A 16,180-nucleotide genomic window follows, 5' to 3' on the forward strand; every position below is an offset into this window, starting at 1 on the left:
AGATAAGGAAATCATATATTAACATCATCTCTTTTATTGTATTTTTCTTTACTTTGTTTAAATATTTTCAATTCCATTTTTATCTGGTTCAGAGGTAGAAGTATTGTGGACCTGCATTTGGCTGCTTTTTGTTTGACAGTCACCTCTTCCCTTGGCAGCTCTCTTAGGAGCCTAAATTGAGAGATGATGCTAATAAGTTGTGGAGCCCTGCTTTGTTCAAGGAAGCTACTCACTGGAAGTTTCTTATATAATACCAGTGAAGTCACAGATTTTGTGCCTGTAATCATTATTTAAGTAAAGTTACTCCACACAAATTCACCAACAGAAGTTTGAGTTGAATTCATTGTAATTCTATTTCCTTACACAGGAATTTTAGAATTTCTCATCACAGCCACAGTAGGATCCTTCATATGGTTCTTGGAAAGACCTATGACTCATAGCCAATTTGGTTTTCTTATGACAAAGAGATAATCGTTTTCTCCTCTAAATAATGTAAGCTAGCAATTTTCCATTGGCTCTGTGAATTGATGGTCACTGAGGCCCTCTAGTGCCAAGTCATTGTAACTCCATAATTAGGAAGAAAATTCTGTGGGTAAATTAGATTTCGGGCTTCTCATCTTCCCCTGCAGTCCACTTCAGCTGAGGGATAATGAAGCACAGTTTGTGATACTCCAGCGTTGAGTCTTGTGGCTTTGGCTTCTTCTTCCCCTTCTTCTAAATGTTCTAATCTAGACTTTCTTAGAAATAAGGAAGATGTTCTCCTGCTTTCAGTTATTAACCCTCCTTCTTGCTTTATTTATTTATTTTTGTTGTTGTTCAGTCATTCATTTTTTCTGATTCTTCATGACTTCATTGACCATAACATATTAGGTCCTTTTGTCCTTCCCTAGAAATCTGTACTTTGTTTCCATGACACTGTCTATACGTCCTATCTTCTGTTGTCCCCTTTCCTTTTGCCTTCAATCTTTCCCAATATCTGGATCTTTTCCAATTAGTCCTGTCTTCTCATTATGTGACTTCACTTTTCCCTATTATTAATAGCTTTTCTTCCCAAAGGTAAATAAGCCACTCAAAGTAATTCATTATGTCATCTGTGGAAATAGTGGAAGTTGAGATCAGAAGTTTCTGGAATGCTATTACTACTCCCTTCTAGGATTAACTGGGTATTCAATATAAACAATAGAAATATTAGAATATACCCATTCTGTCCATGTCAGGACAATGCTACAAATTTCAATGAGGTGATCATTGTGTTTGTTTAAAAAGTTCATGTTTTGGGGATTTTTATTTTGATGGGATTTTCTATCTTAATTTCTAGGGCTAATTGCAATAAAGGATGCTCATGATATAGAAGCCAGACTTAATGAAGTGGAGAAACTTCTAAAAACTATCATTAGCATGCCATGCAAAGTAAGTATTATCATGTTTGAATTATGGTTGATGGGAAGGAGGAGAAGAAAGGAGAGACCATGGTTGGGAGCTAGAGAAGGAAGGAGAAGAAAAGAGAGAGGAAGGAAGAGAAAGAGAGGGATTTTATAATAAGTAGATTGAGGGGGATGACTGGGGAATAATAATAATAAAGCTAAACAAAAACAGTCACATCAACTCTCAGTGTGAAAAGTGCCCTGGGGTCAAAGGAGTCTGAAAATTGATTAGTTAAATTAGCTTTTTACTTGGCCCTGAATTCAAATTTGGTCTCAGACATTTAACAGTAGCTATGTGATCCTAGGTAAGTCATTTAAATCTGACTGCCTTTCCAAAACAAAAAAATTAGTTTTTGTGGAATAACACCTTCATTTTGGGTAATCCCTAGATGATTTAGTTCAGATGAATAAAGACGATTTGTCAGAGGCTAGTCTTGTTTTTTTTAATTCCTTGAGTTATCCATAACTTCCTTTAGAATCATAGATGTGAGGGACAGCTAGGTGGCTCAGCAGATAGAGCAATGGCCCTGGAGTCAGGAGTACCTGAGTTCAAATCTGGCCTCAGACACTTACTAATTACCTAGCTGTGAGGCCTTGGGTAAGTCACTTAACCCCATTGCCTTGCAAAAACTTAAAAAAAAAATCATAGATGTGGACCCAGAAGGAAATGGGCACTTGGATGAAGTGTACTTCTCCAAGATCTCACAGATAAGCAAGAGAAAGAGTCAGAATTTGAACTCAGGTCCTTGATGGATTAAACTAGTTTACAATCATATCACAAACCTATTAGCTACGTATCTTTGTTTCCTTTTAATGAAGAGATCTGAGTTCTGGACCATCTGCCTGCCGCTAACTAGGTGTGACATTGGACTAGTATCCTAGTAATGACTCACAATCATGAGAGCTTTCAAAGATTGTCACAATAAGCCTTTGGGGGGGACACCTAGGAGGTAAGTGGATAAAGGACCCTGGAGTCAAAATGATCTAAGTTCAAATCCAGATTGAAACACTGTGTTGGTCTTGGACAAGTCATAACCTGATTGTCTCCAAAAAAACCCCAAAACAAAACAACCCTTCGAGGTGCATAGTATTAGGATTATTATCTTCATTTTGCAGATGAGAAAACCCAAGGCACAGATGTAAAGTGATTTGTTTGTGATCATGCAACTATGAAGTGTTAGGCTTGGGATTTGAATCCAGGTCCTACTTCCATCATTCCACACTAGATTAGCCTCTCTGGGCTTTGCTATAAATTTGCTATAAATTTAAAAGTTGAACTTGATAATCTCTAAGGTACCTTTTAGTACTAACTGTTCTGCAATCCTGAGGTCCTTTTTCCAGTCCAAAACTCTGTGAAGATCTGAAATTTAAAAAACTGGAGAAATTAAAGAAAATTAAAATAAGCCTGAATTCTAAGTAATCATTCTTTTTTTCCAGTATTCTAGGTCAGAAGTGGTGCTTACCTTCTTTGAAAGATCCCCTTTAGATCAAGTATTAAAGAATGATAATGTACATAAAATTCAACCGAGTTTTCAGAGTCCAGTCAAAATATCAGGTAAGAAAAAACATGTTCTTGTTGCTTTCTTTGGTTCTCATAAACATTTTAGTTTGTGAATCATTACAGTGAGGAAAGAAAGAATTTTGGGGTGGTCACTTTTTCTGGTCACTCTCACTTAGACCAGAGGAAAAAAATATTGGAATAATTGGAAAGAATGGTACAAGTAAAATCTTATTTTTATTAAAGATTGATTTTGGATTTGGGATTTTCCCTATTTCTAGAGTTTTTGAGGCAGCTAATAAATCTGACCATAATGCAAAAGAAAACAATGGAGATTGAACTGGTTCCTTTTAAAAGGAGCACAGAAAGGAGATACTATCAAGAAGATAGCTCCATTTTTAAGTGCCTGCTTGAGATCTTCCCTGTTCTTAATTCACCTTTAAATTGCCCAGAAATGAAGCCTCAGAAAGATTACACTGGGTCACATAGTTTTAATCATGTTAGCTAATCAAAGAAAGTATTTGTTTCTATAGAGATCATTTTTACTCTATAGAGATCAAAACCGAAAAAATAAAAAAATTCAGTGCTTTTCAGTTTAATTATTGAACTGGTTGGTGTATAAATGGCAGTGGGAAAGCTTCACGCTCTTATGATTTGGGAGAAGCTCTAGGAACAGTCAGACAACTCCTTCTGCAGTGAGTCTCTTAAAAGCCTAAGGGCACAATACTGGCTTGTTAGGCAGTGAGGCTATTTCTTCAGGGGCTGGGTTAATGTGGTTCTAATGCTTTACTTTCTAATAAACTTGGAATAGGACCTGGAAAATTCAGGACAGAGGAAAGCTTTTTCCCACTGAGTTGCTTTCACTTATTAGGTATCTTAAATTTAAGAACCTCTAGGAAAAAAATTGGATCATAGTCAATTAATGAATAAAGTCTTTGTCACTGGTAAAAATGAAGATCACATACTTTAACTATCAGCCTCTTTTTGCAGTAGAAGTTTTAGGAATCAGATTGCAGTTTTGCCCAGAGAGAAGGCCAGCATACTATTGTGTGGGCATGGATCTTGGGTGGGTGTAGTCAATGTTTTTCTCCCAAAAGAGTTTTGTATATTTTTAAATTTAAACTTAGGCAAGTGATTTTTTTCAGATACTAAATTTCAAAGGTCAAATGAGATCTTATGTGTAGAAAAAAAAGTGACACATAATAGGTGCTTTTTTTTAGTCATATCCACTTCCTTGTGATCCCATCAGTTCATTTTACAGATGAGGAAACTGAGGTAAGCAGGGTTAAGTGACTTGTCCAGGGTCACACAAGCTAGTCTGAGGCCAAGTTTAAACTCAGAAAGATGAGTTTTCCTGTTTTCAGGCCCTATATTCTGCACACTACAGCCCTACTTAGCTACTCTTTTTTTTTGTAGTCATTATCTTTATTCAGTGCACTTGTTAAAATTGTGACTTCTTTTAAAGAAAGATTCTATTTATTTGAGTTTTACAATTTTCCCCCCATTCTTGCTTTCTTCTCCCCCACCCCCCACATTGGTTCCATGGTATACATTGATCTCAGTTGAATGTGATGCCAGAGAAATCATATCCTTAAGGAAGAAAAATAAAGTATGAGATAGTAAAATTACATAATAATAATATAACACTTTTTCCCCCTAATTTGATGGTAATAGTCTTTGATAGTCTTTCTCTAGATACAGATGGTATTCTCCATTGCAGATAGCTCAAAATTGTCCCTGTTTTTTTGCACTGAAGGGATGAGCAAGTCCATCAGGGTTGATCATCACCCCCATGTACTTAGCTGTTCTTAATAAATGGTACTTAATAAATACTTCTCTTTACCTCTTGTAGCTTCATAGTATCAGAGAGGTTATTTTTTCCAGAAAAATGTTTAGGGGCAGATATGACCAACTGATCACTTTGTCCATTAAGTACTCCTCTATCTCATTTTAAAGCCTAGATTCTCGTAAGGAGAATAGTTAACACTAGAAGAAGCCTATGAGGTCACCTGGGACATCCTTCCCAGCCCTCACCCTGCCCCCGCCCCCCCAGCCATTTTGCACAGGGAAACTAAGATCCTTGCCCAATTGTGCACAGAAATTAAGAGACCAGGATTAAAAATAAATCATTCTTTAAATTCAACATTTTCCCCAATGCACCACACTATCTCTCACTCTCACCAGGATGAGTTGACTACCAATTGTACTTCTCTGAGCCACTGAATGAATTTGACTTGGATGGAGTCATTGAATAGTCATCATTTAAATGCTGTTTAATGACTACTAAATACAACATTTTTTTTAGTCCTAATATAATTGATGCTAAGCTGGTTTGGTAATAATCAAGTCTCCATGTCCAACCACTTCTCCATGACTCAGTGATATCAGCACTAAGAAGAATTGTCTTCCTTTTTTGCATAAATCCAGTTTGCTTAAAGGTGCGACTTAAGATAATGATATTGTTTCTGATGCAGACCACACCATTAAAATAATAAGTCTTTGTGAGAAATTAAATGATGAAGAAATAACTGAGTACTGATCACATGCAAGTTTTCTGTAAGCCAGATTTTGGAGGAAAGTGTGGCCTCTATTGGCATGTGTATGATTAATTATAAAGAAGGGGAACTAGGACACAACTTTTTAAGGCTGCAATTCCTCCATAACAACCTTATTCTGATGCCTTCTTGGGGTGTGACACTCCTGTTGGGGCCTTGAAGGTTATAGAATTGTAACATAAAGCTGTCAGTGTCTCCTAGTCTAGATAGGTATGGAGAGGCTCTTCACCGAAACACTGACCTTCCAGTGTTTAAAAAACCTTCCACTACATCCTGGGCATCTAATGGTTCTGATCTCTACGTTGTCATTGAACCCAGATGGCTCCAGAGGAGAGAGTGATGCTGGCAACTTTGCACAGCCCCCTCTCACTTAAATCCAATTCACTTGCAAGCCATGATATCACCTTCCTGATAACATGATCCTCTCCAGAATGAAAACATGCAATGGACAAATATACAAAATCTCTCTCAGGCCTCTGTATACTTAGACTGCTATAGTTATAGCAGAAAAGGATATGAAGAAGGCTGCAAATCATACAAGTCTTAGTCTTCAAACATTAATTTAATTCTTAGCTTTATAAATGGGCAATCTTTGCCCACTTCTTGGTTACCAATGAACTGATAATGCTACCAGAATAATAGAACAGTACTGTAATGATATTATATCAAAGACATTTCATTCAAAAGGAAACATGGCTCCCAGGTTCTTCTCTAAGAAACAAATAGATAACAAGAAATGCCATTACAGAACACCTAGACAGCTTTCCGTATTACCTAAGTATATATAGGTCTAGGTCTATTTCAATCTAGAGTTAGAGGAAAAATTGATAACTTGTTTAGAGAAATGTATATAATTAGTCTTGGTGGTTGTCACAGAGATCAGTTAGGGCAGCATCTAAAGTGATCCAGCTGAAGAGAATTCCAAGGAAACTTAAAGGTGGACCTACTAGAAATGACTGACCATACAACCACATTATATATTTGTAAAATATTTGAACAAATAGAAGAGAACTCTGTCAAACTTTATTCAGCAAGCTTATGTAGCCCCTCTACATTCTCTCATTCACCTCTACTTCCAGGTCCTTTCTTACCATTCTGTCTTATTTATTTTTATTTTTTAAAAATATTTTTATTTATTTTACTATCTCCCAAGTGAAGAGAAATTTAATATTTGTTTTTAAAATTTTGACTGCACATTCCTTCTCTCTTTTCCACCTCTTGAGAAGGCAAGCAGTCTGATAACTCTTGGCTTATTTCTTTCTCTCCATTTTGTTTTTTCCTTATCTTTGCTCAGACTGGGTTGGCTGCCTAGAATTGGAAACTAATTAGCTAGTTATATCCATCCTCAGTGATGCATGACAAAGCCAGGTCCCTTGTCAACTAACCAACTAACCCATGGTTATTTCTCCTTCTTTTAAAATAATGGTACCTAATGTTTATTTAGCATATTGAATAGGTAAAAAGCAGCCTGAAGAAGTGGATGGAGAAATGATGCTGGAGCCAGGAAGACCTGGGTTCAATCCTGCCTCTGACACCTACTGGCTGTGTGACCCTGGGCAAGTTATATAACCTCTCAGTGCTCTAGGCAGCTCTTAAGACTCTAAATTTCAGAGTAGTTGGGAATTTTCTAGACCATTGAAATAGCAGGTCCCATCCCTTTCCATGTCCCTTGGATGAGTAGAATGATGGATCTAGAGCTAGAAGAGATCACAAAGTTCATCTAGTCCAACCCCTTCATTTTACAGCTGGGGAAACTGAGACTCAGTGAAGTTGTGATCAGTTTTTGTTAACTAGTTTTTGTAGTTGTTATTATGAGATCATTAGAGTGACAGTGATACCAAAAAAACCACAACGCATCAATAAAAAACATTTTTTAAAAGATTTATAGACAAGATTTCCTTCTAAAACAAAAGACATAAAAAGATTCTTAAGCTACATTATGAACTCAGAATGAGAAAACGGAGGTCACATTCATGGGTTTAGTTGATAATATTCAATTACTTTTTAGTCAGGTTCAATTCTTAGTGACCCCATTTTTTTTATAATAGTTTTGATAATAGTTATCCCTTCCATACCCATAGTGCTCCTACAATCTGTAAAAATCTATGCAAGTTTTTTGGCCCTCCTTTCTGGGGTTTTTTTTTCCCCTTTTATGGAGTATTTACAATACCCTATTTGGTTAAATTTGGGTTGAGTATTTGTCATAGGCTCTGTATTGCCTATTTGCCTTTGAGTGTCACTTTAGGTTTTTGCAAGGCAATAGGGTTAAGTGACTTGCCCAAGGTCACAGAGCTAGGTAATTATTAAGTGTCTAAGGCTGCATTTGAACTCAGATCCTCCTGACTCCAGGGCTAATGTTCTATTCACTGTGCCACCTAACGTGTCAATTTTGGATATATCAAGACTAATGGGAAAAATTAGGTGTGAAAGTCTCAAAGATGGTAAGTGATAGAGAGTATTTGAACCCAGATTCTCAGATTCCAGAATTACTTTTCTTTGAAAGGGATTTTATGTACATTATTTCATTTAAACCCCTATTGCATTTAATGGCAGCGCAATTTATTTTAGATTTACTACTTTTCATTGTTATTTAAGTATTTGTATTCATTTTTTTCTTCCTTGATTTTAAACTACTGTAGCCTAGGGAATACAGTCTTGTATCGCCCTGTCTGTGCCTTTATATCTTCCATAGTACAATACTTTGTGTCCAGATAATCACTTCAGGTTATTACAAATTCTACCTTCTGGCCACCATTCTTTATTTACATAATCCAGTTCAATCCAGTACAAATCTAGTGCCTAAAGGTTTGCAAAGCTTTTTACAAATATTATCTCATTTGAGCCTCACAACAACCCTGGGAAATAAGTGCTGCTAATAATATACATTTTACAGAATTGAGGCAGACAGAGGTTAAGTATCTAGGATCACAAAGCTAGTAAGTAAAAGATTGGGTTTGAACTCAGTTCTTCCTGACCCTGGGTCCTCCACTATTCCGTGAAACATTTAGTTGCCTTCCTCTTGGTTTCTTTAATTATTTATTCCACTAATGTTCAGACTCAGAAGTGAGTACAGGCAAGAGCAATGACTTTAGAAACAAGTTGCTCAAGTTTCACTTTGTGAATCTTAAAGTGTTGTAGAAAATATTAGTTAATATTGGAGTGGGAGACAATTAGCAGTTATGAAATGATGTCAGAAATGTGACCATGAAGAGCTTCTGAATTTCAGAAATGATTATATTATTCACCTATAAATCTCAGGAAATTGATCTGATAATTCAGTAAATTATGATTATTATGAGGGGAGAAGAAAATCATTTATATAGTACCTACGTTTTGATTAATTTTACTGAATTGAGATAAATATTTAGGGAGGGTTCTATGTTGTGTGGCTTTTCTACATTAAGCAGCCAAGTTTACTTTGACCAGATTTGTCATCTATCTTCTGGCTTCCCATGATTAGCATAGCTGCACAAAGAATTTTCTCCTGAGCTGAATGGGTGTAATGTGGTAATTCAGGATTATTTTCAAAGGCTTTTGAGAGTGATCAGGAGGTCCACTAGGTGGTGCTAAGTGCTAACCTGTGAAAAATAGCTCACACTGGGAAAATTGTTATAAAATCTTAGGACATTTTAGGACAATATCAAGGTCAAATGGGATAAGTACTAACAGCATCCCAGATTGATGTCTTAACATGTTTGTATATAGTGACTCATTACTAAAAAAAAAAGTTCATCCAATCTGAGAAAAGAAAACCCATCATGTAAGCTTGGAAAAAGTCGTGGAGCCAGAGAACCTGGGTTCAAACTCCCCCTTTGACAAAAATCTGTGTGACTTTGGCTAAATCACTTATCTCTCTATACCCCTGGTCCCCCTTCTGTAAATGAAAGGAATGGATTTCATGTAAGTCCTTCCCTGTTTTAGATAAATGATCCTATAACAACCAGAAGACTGCCCAGTTGCTAGCATTGTGGTTATACTTGCAAATTCAAAGGGAAAGAAGATAACCATTTACCTGGCTAATTTGATCAAGGCAGACTCCAAAAGCTGATCATTTAGGACCCATTGGAGGTTTTTTCCATATATATATATTATATGCATATATATGTACTTTTGTTAAATTAAGCAGATAATCATATTCATTTGTCCTATATTTTAATCATAAATTAAAAATATTTTATATCTTGGTTTATATTATAAAAGTAATTCTAAATTGAAGTGCATATGTAAGACTGGAGATGTAAAATGAGAATCTGGAAAAGATGATTTTTAAGCAAAATGATTTCAGTTCAATTCACAAATTCCTGGAAATAGAAATACAAAAAGCAGAAAAATAATCTCTGCCTCCTTCATTTAGGGGAATAGGGAAAAAAGTTATAACATTCAATAGACAAGTAAATACAAAATAATTTGAGAGGGGAAAGAAGGGCTTATATCTGAAGAGTTCCAGAAAGGCTGCCTGAAGGAAGTGGCAAGTGAACTGAGATGAAGGTGATTGGTGCCTAGGAAAAGTCAGAGATGTAGTGCTGTGTTCAAGTAATTCAGTTTGCCTGGAATGTGGTAGGGAGCAGTCTGAAAAGGTAGATCACAAAACAAAACTTTTCTATGTGTTTGTGAGAAAATAAAAATGTACGTGTGTCAGTAGCTTGAAAATTCGAAAATTCAAGTGTATGTTAATGATATTTAGGACAATATCAAAGTCAGGTGGGATAAGTACTAATAGCATTCCAGGCTGATGTGCTAACGTGTTTGTATGTAATGACTCATTACTAAAAATTCTTTTTTTCTGACTCAGAAAAATCACAACTATTATTTTTTTTAAAATGAAGTTTGTACTTTTCCTCTTCAGATTGTTTTTGAGAGCAAATGCTTTGATTGAGGTTACTTCTCAGTTTAGCAAACAACTTGATTTGACTGATTTTTAGTCCCAATCAATCAACCATATTTTAAGCTAAAAGACGAATCTGAGAAACTGAAAAACCATAGAAAAGAATATTGTTTGCATAATTAAGTTTATTGTGTGATTTTGCTTCATTTTTTTTTGTCTTTGTCACAAAGGAGGTTTCACTTTGAAGGGGGTAGAAAATGACTGTAAAGACTAGTTATCAATAAAAATGTCTTCTTAAAAAAATAAACTGACTCAAGAAAGACAAATATCAATATGGACAAATTCAGGTAGCATGGAGGGACCATTCTCCTATGTCTTTAAAAGAAGGACAGGAGTCCTCTGAAGCTAGAGAATCTAAAATCTTATTTGCTATAAAGACTCACAAGGAAGTAGTCCAAGTATCCCCATTTTACAGATGAAGACACTGAGGCTCAAGTACAATCAGAATCTGCTTAGAATCACACAACAAACATCTGAGAGCCAGCATATGAACACAGGCCTTCTGACTCTTATGTCTAGGGCTAATCTTGAAAATAAGGTTAATTTAATTCAGTTCAGTTTAGCAAACATTTATTAAGTTACTGTTATGTGTGAGGTCCTGTGTTGGGAGCACAAAGATGAGAAATGTCTCCATCTGGACTCTTGAAGCATTTACAATCTAATTATGGGGTTAAAACATACACAGAATCACAAATGCCTCAGGACAAAATGCAATCGGTACAATGGAGAGGACTAAATGAAGTATTGTGAGAAACTGGAGGAGGGAAGAGAATGCTTTCACCCTGGGGGTATCAGAGAGAACAATTTCAAAAAGTGAGGGTGTGGAAGGAGCATTTTTCCAGGCCAGCCTGTGAGTGTGCAGATTGGGAAAGGATGAGATCATGGGTTAGAGAGGTTGGGATGAAGACTAGATGAAAGAAGAATATGAAATAAGCTTGGAAAAGGAAGTTGAAAAAAGATTGTAGACCTGAACACCAGGTTTTCAGAGTTTGATTTTGTTGTGTATACAGTTAGGAAGCCCTGGAGGCTTGAGAGCAGGAGACTGAAGGATCTAAGGCATGGTCTGAGAAGACAATTTAGGTAGCTCCGGTGGGAAGGATGGCATAGTTGGGGAAAGGCTCCAGGCTGGATGAACCAATTAGAAGTCCATTAAAATGGTCCTGGTGAGAGGATAGGAGGGATGTACTCAGAAGATAATTTAGGCACCAATGAGAAGGATGAATTGGTGAGGGGAGAGCCTAAAGGCAAGATAAATTAGAAACCCATTAAAATAGTCCTGGTGAGAAGTATTAGAGCTTGAATTAGAGATTGGGTTGAAATGGAAGGGATAGCAGGGAAGGCAGTGGACTGGAAGGGATGGCAAGGGAAGACAATCAATAGAATTTGGCCACTGATGAGTTAGTTATGTGTCTGAGAGAAGGAAAGATCAAAGATGACTTTGAAGTTTTTGTGTCTTCATGTCTGGGAGGCTTGTGCTATCTTCAGCATAAATAAAGAAGTTTTCCAGAGAGTTAGGTTTAGGAAAGACAATGATCAGCTTAGTTTTGGACCTATTGAGTTGGAAGTGGCAATGGCAAAGGGTGAGTTAAGATGAGAGATCAAATAGGAAGTGGAAAATGAAAGGGAAATTTGAGGGGGCAGAGATCTGGACTAGGGAGAAATATGAGACTCATTTGGCATATTATTTTGATCATTGGAGGGAAAAGAAAGCTGAAGATAGAGCTTTGGGGAACATCTTCACTAAGAGGACAAGAAGGAAAAGATGAACCAGAGCTTGGCCCAATTTCTTTGGGACCTATTTTAATGAGTTCCAAAACATCCCCATCCTTTGACTGGGCCTCATTTTCATTTTAGTTAGGCTTATGTAGACATCCCTGAAAAAAAAAACAAGATGTGAAGTCTTCTATATCTTTATTTTATTTTTTTAATCAAAGTTTTATTTTTTATTTTATTTTATTTTTTAGGATTTTGCAGGGCAAATGGGGTTAAGTGGCTTGCCCAAGGCCACACAGCTAGGTAATTATTAAGTGTCTGAGGCCAGATTTGAACTCAGGTACTCCTGACTCCAGGGCCAGTGCTCTATCCAGTGCTTTATCCACTACGCCACCTAGCCGCCCTTATTTTTTTTTTCTAGTTATATGCAATGGTAGTTTTTCAACATTCATCCATTTGCAAATTTCTGAATTCAACACATTTTTCTACCACCCTTCCCTTCCCTCCTTCTTTTCTATGGCAGGAACAATTTGGTAAAAGTTATACATGTACATTTGTGTTTCACATATTTATATATTAGTCATTTGTGAAAGAGGAATTTGAACAAAGGGGAAAGAAAAAAACATGAAAAAGGAGGGAAAAACATAAGAGAAGTTTTTAAAAAAGTGAACATAATATGCATTCAGATTCCATGCTTTTTTCCCTGAAGATGGATGGCATCATCCACAGCTAGTCTTTCATGGCTATCCTTGATCTTTCAATTGCTGAGAGGAGTTGCATTGATCATCTCAATATTGTTGTTAATTGTTGTTGGTTCTGCTCCCTTCACTCAGCATCGGTTTCCATGCTTCTTTATGTCCAACCATTCATGGTTTCTAATAGAACAATATTACTCCATAACATTAATAATCCATAACTTGTTTATCCATTTTCCCCAACTGATGGCATTCTGTCAGTTTCAGTTCTTTGTCACTACAAAAAAGAACTGTTATAAATATTTTTGAACATGTGAGATTTTCCCTATTTTTAATGATTTTTTTTTTTTTGGTGGTAAGTCTACTATTGGTACTGCTGGGTCATCATTTTTATTGTTCTTTGGGCATAGTTCCAGACGTGTCCTTAAATCAAAATAGCTGAAATTGGTGTAATTCTTCAAAGATTTTCAAAGAGCTTAATATGCTATCTCATTTTATTCTTACAACAGTCCTGAGAGGGATGTGTAATCATTTTCCTTATTTTACAGATGAGGAAACTGAGAATGAGAGTGACTTCCCCAGGGTCACATAGCTAGGCAGCATAGTATTTTTTTTTAATTTGACATTTCAGTGAAGCATTAGGAATTATTTAGTATACTTTTGTTCATATATTATTTTTATTTTTAGAGCTAAGATTCAGAAAATTTACCTCTACATCTATGGAAAAGATTACATTTTTCTAGAGTCCTTTTAAGAAAAACCTTTTCAGATGCTTACTCAACATTTAGCAGTGATGATCTTTGTTATTTATCAGTTAAAAATAATCCCTGGGTAAAGGGAGAAAATGTCAATATGCACATTATGGTTGCTAAAAGTATGTGTTTATCAAAAAAGGAAAGAACTTTGTTTTCATATAGAATCCTTTTTTTGGCCAGTAAGTGAATTTAAACTATTAAGGTTAAGATTTAATCATTTTCATAGAACCAAGTTCAAAGGAGAGGGCCAGAAACCTTGATTGTTTTTGGCCTTGGAAAACCACACACTGGTTCCTTTTTTTTACACCCAGGAGTGGAATTGACCCCTGAGTTTTAAAAAAACTCTCAAGTTTCAGTTTACCTCCTGTGCCCTTTGGTATGACATGAAAAACTCCAACATCAAATACAGGACGTGTTGTTTCTGGTGACTGGAAGGAGAGGAGCCGGCTTTGTAGGAGTATAGGGTGTCAGTGTTTCTGGCTGGCCAGAGACCTGGGAAATGCGACCTGTAGCTTCACAGGACAGTAGTAGAAGAGAATTAAGCAGTTGTCTGGGAAGTGTGATTGGGTGAGGGTTCTGCTTATATCATCCAGACCAGTGCAGCTCCATGACTTAACTGTTTCAGATTTGTCTTTGTCTCCTCTGAAGGAAGCATGGAGCCTGACACTTAGTTGATTAAGAGATACTTTCTGGATTGAAACTTGATCCTGCTTCCTTTGTTCTTTTGATGTGACTGCAGATAAGCTAGAATTAAAAAAAACTCAACAATTATAAAATGTAAAAATATAAAATAACATATATAATTATAATTGTATCCAACATTATGCTATACTTTGAATGGAATTTCTCTATCTCTTACTGCTAAACCTTGTTAGTAATAATTAGAAATGCTGATGATTTATGCCCCTTCCCCCCAAAAAACATGAAAAAAAGTGAAGAATAATATACTTCGATCTACATTCAGACTGGGAATTGTCTTGCATCATTTTATTGCTGAAAATAGCAGTCATTCACATTTGGTCATCCTTGTTGTTATTGTGTCCATGGGCTGGTGCTTTATTCACTGCACCACATAGTTGCCCTTGGAGTCAGGAGGACCTGGCTTCAAATTTGACCTCAGAGACTTGATACTACTAGCTGAATGACTTTGGGCAAGTCACTTAATCCTGACTGCTTCACATCCAGTGCCATCTCCAGTCATCCTGATTCATATCTGGACACTAAACCCAGATGGCTTCCAAGGAGAAAGTGAGGTTGGTGACTTAGTACAGCACCTCCTCACTCAAATCTGCTTTACTTGCTTGTTATGTCACCTCCCTGATGTCATGGTCTTCTTTGAGAACAAGGACAAACATCAGTGTCCATATTGGTGTTACTGTGTACAATGTTCTAGTTCTGCTCACTTTACTTTGAATCAATTTGTGTAAGTCTTTCCAGGTTTTTCTGAAATCAATCTGCTCATTATTTCTTATAGTACAATAGTATTCCATAGTATTCATATACCATATCTTGTTTAGCCATTCCCCAATTGATGGACATCCCCTTAACTTTCAATTCTTTGCCACCACAAAAAGAACTACTATAAATATTTTTTGTACGAATAGGTCCTTTTCCCTTTTTAAAAATCTCTTAGGATACAGATCTAGTAGTGGTATTGTTGGATCAACAAATATGAAGTTTTATGGAGACATTGACCTTCTTTCTGTTCAAACACAGCGACCCATCTTCTGAATCTACACTCTTGCACTGGTTGAATAGGTCTTTCTTTACCTCCACTTCTTAGCTTCCTGGGTTTCCTTCAAACCTTGGCTCAAATCCTACTTTCTATAAGAGGTTTTTCCTGTCCTCCATCCTTATCCTTTCCTTAGTACCTTCTATTCATACTATACATGTGTTTATGTACACACACACACACACACACACACACACACACAAATATATGTTCTGCATGCCTTTGAAGTAGGTCTCCACTGATCCTCCTGCCTTTTATCCCCCCTTCCATCCTGTACAACACACATATATGCATTTTTTTGTGTGTATTTATACATACACACATATATGTACACAATTGTTCACATATTATCTACTCCATTAAATTGTGAAATCCCTGAGGGCACAGACTGTTATTGCCTTTGTTTTGTATCCTTAGAATTAAGCATTGTAGTAAGAACATGCTTAGTAAGGGCTTAACTAATAGTTTATTGTTTGACCTCCACCCCCCCCCCCAAAAAAAAAGTCAATCTAGACTATAAAAGCAAAAGCTGAGTTGGGGGAAATAAAACAAATCTTAGAAAGGCAATAGGGGAAAAAAAAACCTTTTTTAATGCTAGAGCCTATAGAGACTCATTTTGATTATGAACAACTAACTAGGTTCTCATTTGTCCTGTGAGTTGCCTACGTCCCAACAAAGGTTATTTTAAGCTGTCTTCTTTCATGCTTTAGATTAGATCTTGATTAAGGAAGTGAGAGTTCTCCAGTATAGAATTGTTAAGAATATGCCAGGAATTTGGAGTTTATTTTGTAGCATCCTTTTAAGATTGGTAAGAGAGAAAAAAAATATTGTTGAGGGAGCCGGGGCTTCAGCTAAAGGACAATTAGGGATTAGGAGATATGCCAAGGTTTACAGATAATTGAATCATGTGTATAAACACCAAG

The 16,180-nt window shown here is 36.3% G+C and overlaps 1 protein-coding gene across 1 annotated transcript in view; it reads left to right on the plus strand.

The window, feature by feature from the left end:
* Positions 1-16,180, plus strand: part of PXDC1 (PX domain containing 1) — a 61,065-nt gene that overhangs the window by 37,703 nt on the left and 7,182 nt on the right. Inside the window, exons 2-3 of the mRNA XM_074208712.1 lie at positions 1,319-1,410; positions 2,862-2,979. Coding sequence (XP_074064813.1) covers positions 1,319-1,410; positions 2,862-2,979 — 210 coding nt within the window. The remainder of the gene's footprint in view (positions 1-1,318; positions 1,411-2,861; positions 2,980-16,180) is intronic.

The sequence above is a fragment of the Macrotis lagotis genome, chromosome X (genome assembly GCF_037893015.1).
Source record: "Macrotis lagotis isolate mMagLag1 chromosome X, bilby.v1.9.chrom.fasta, whole genome shotgun sequence".
Lineage (NCBI taxonomy): Eukaryota > Metazoa > Chordata > Mammalia > Peramelemorphia > Peramelidae > Macrotis > Macrotis lagotis.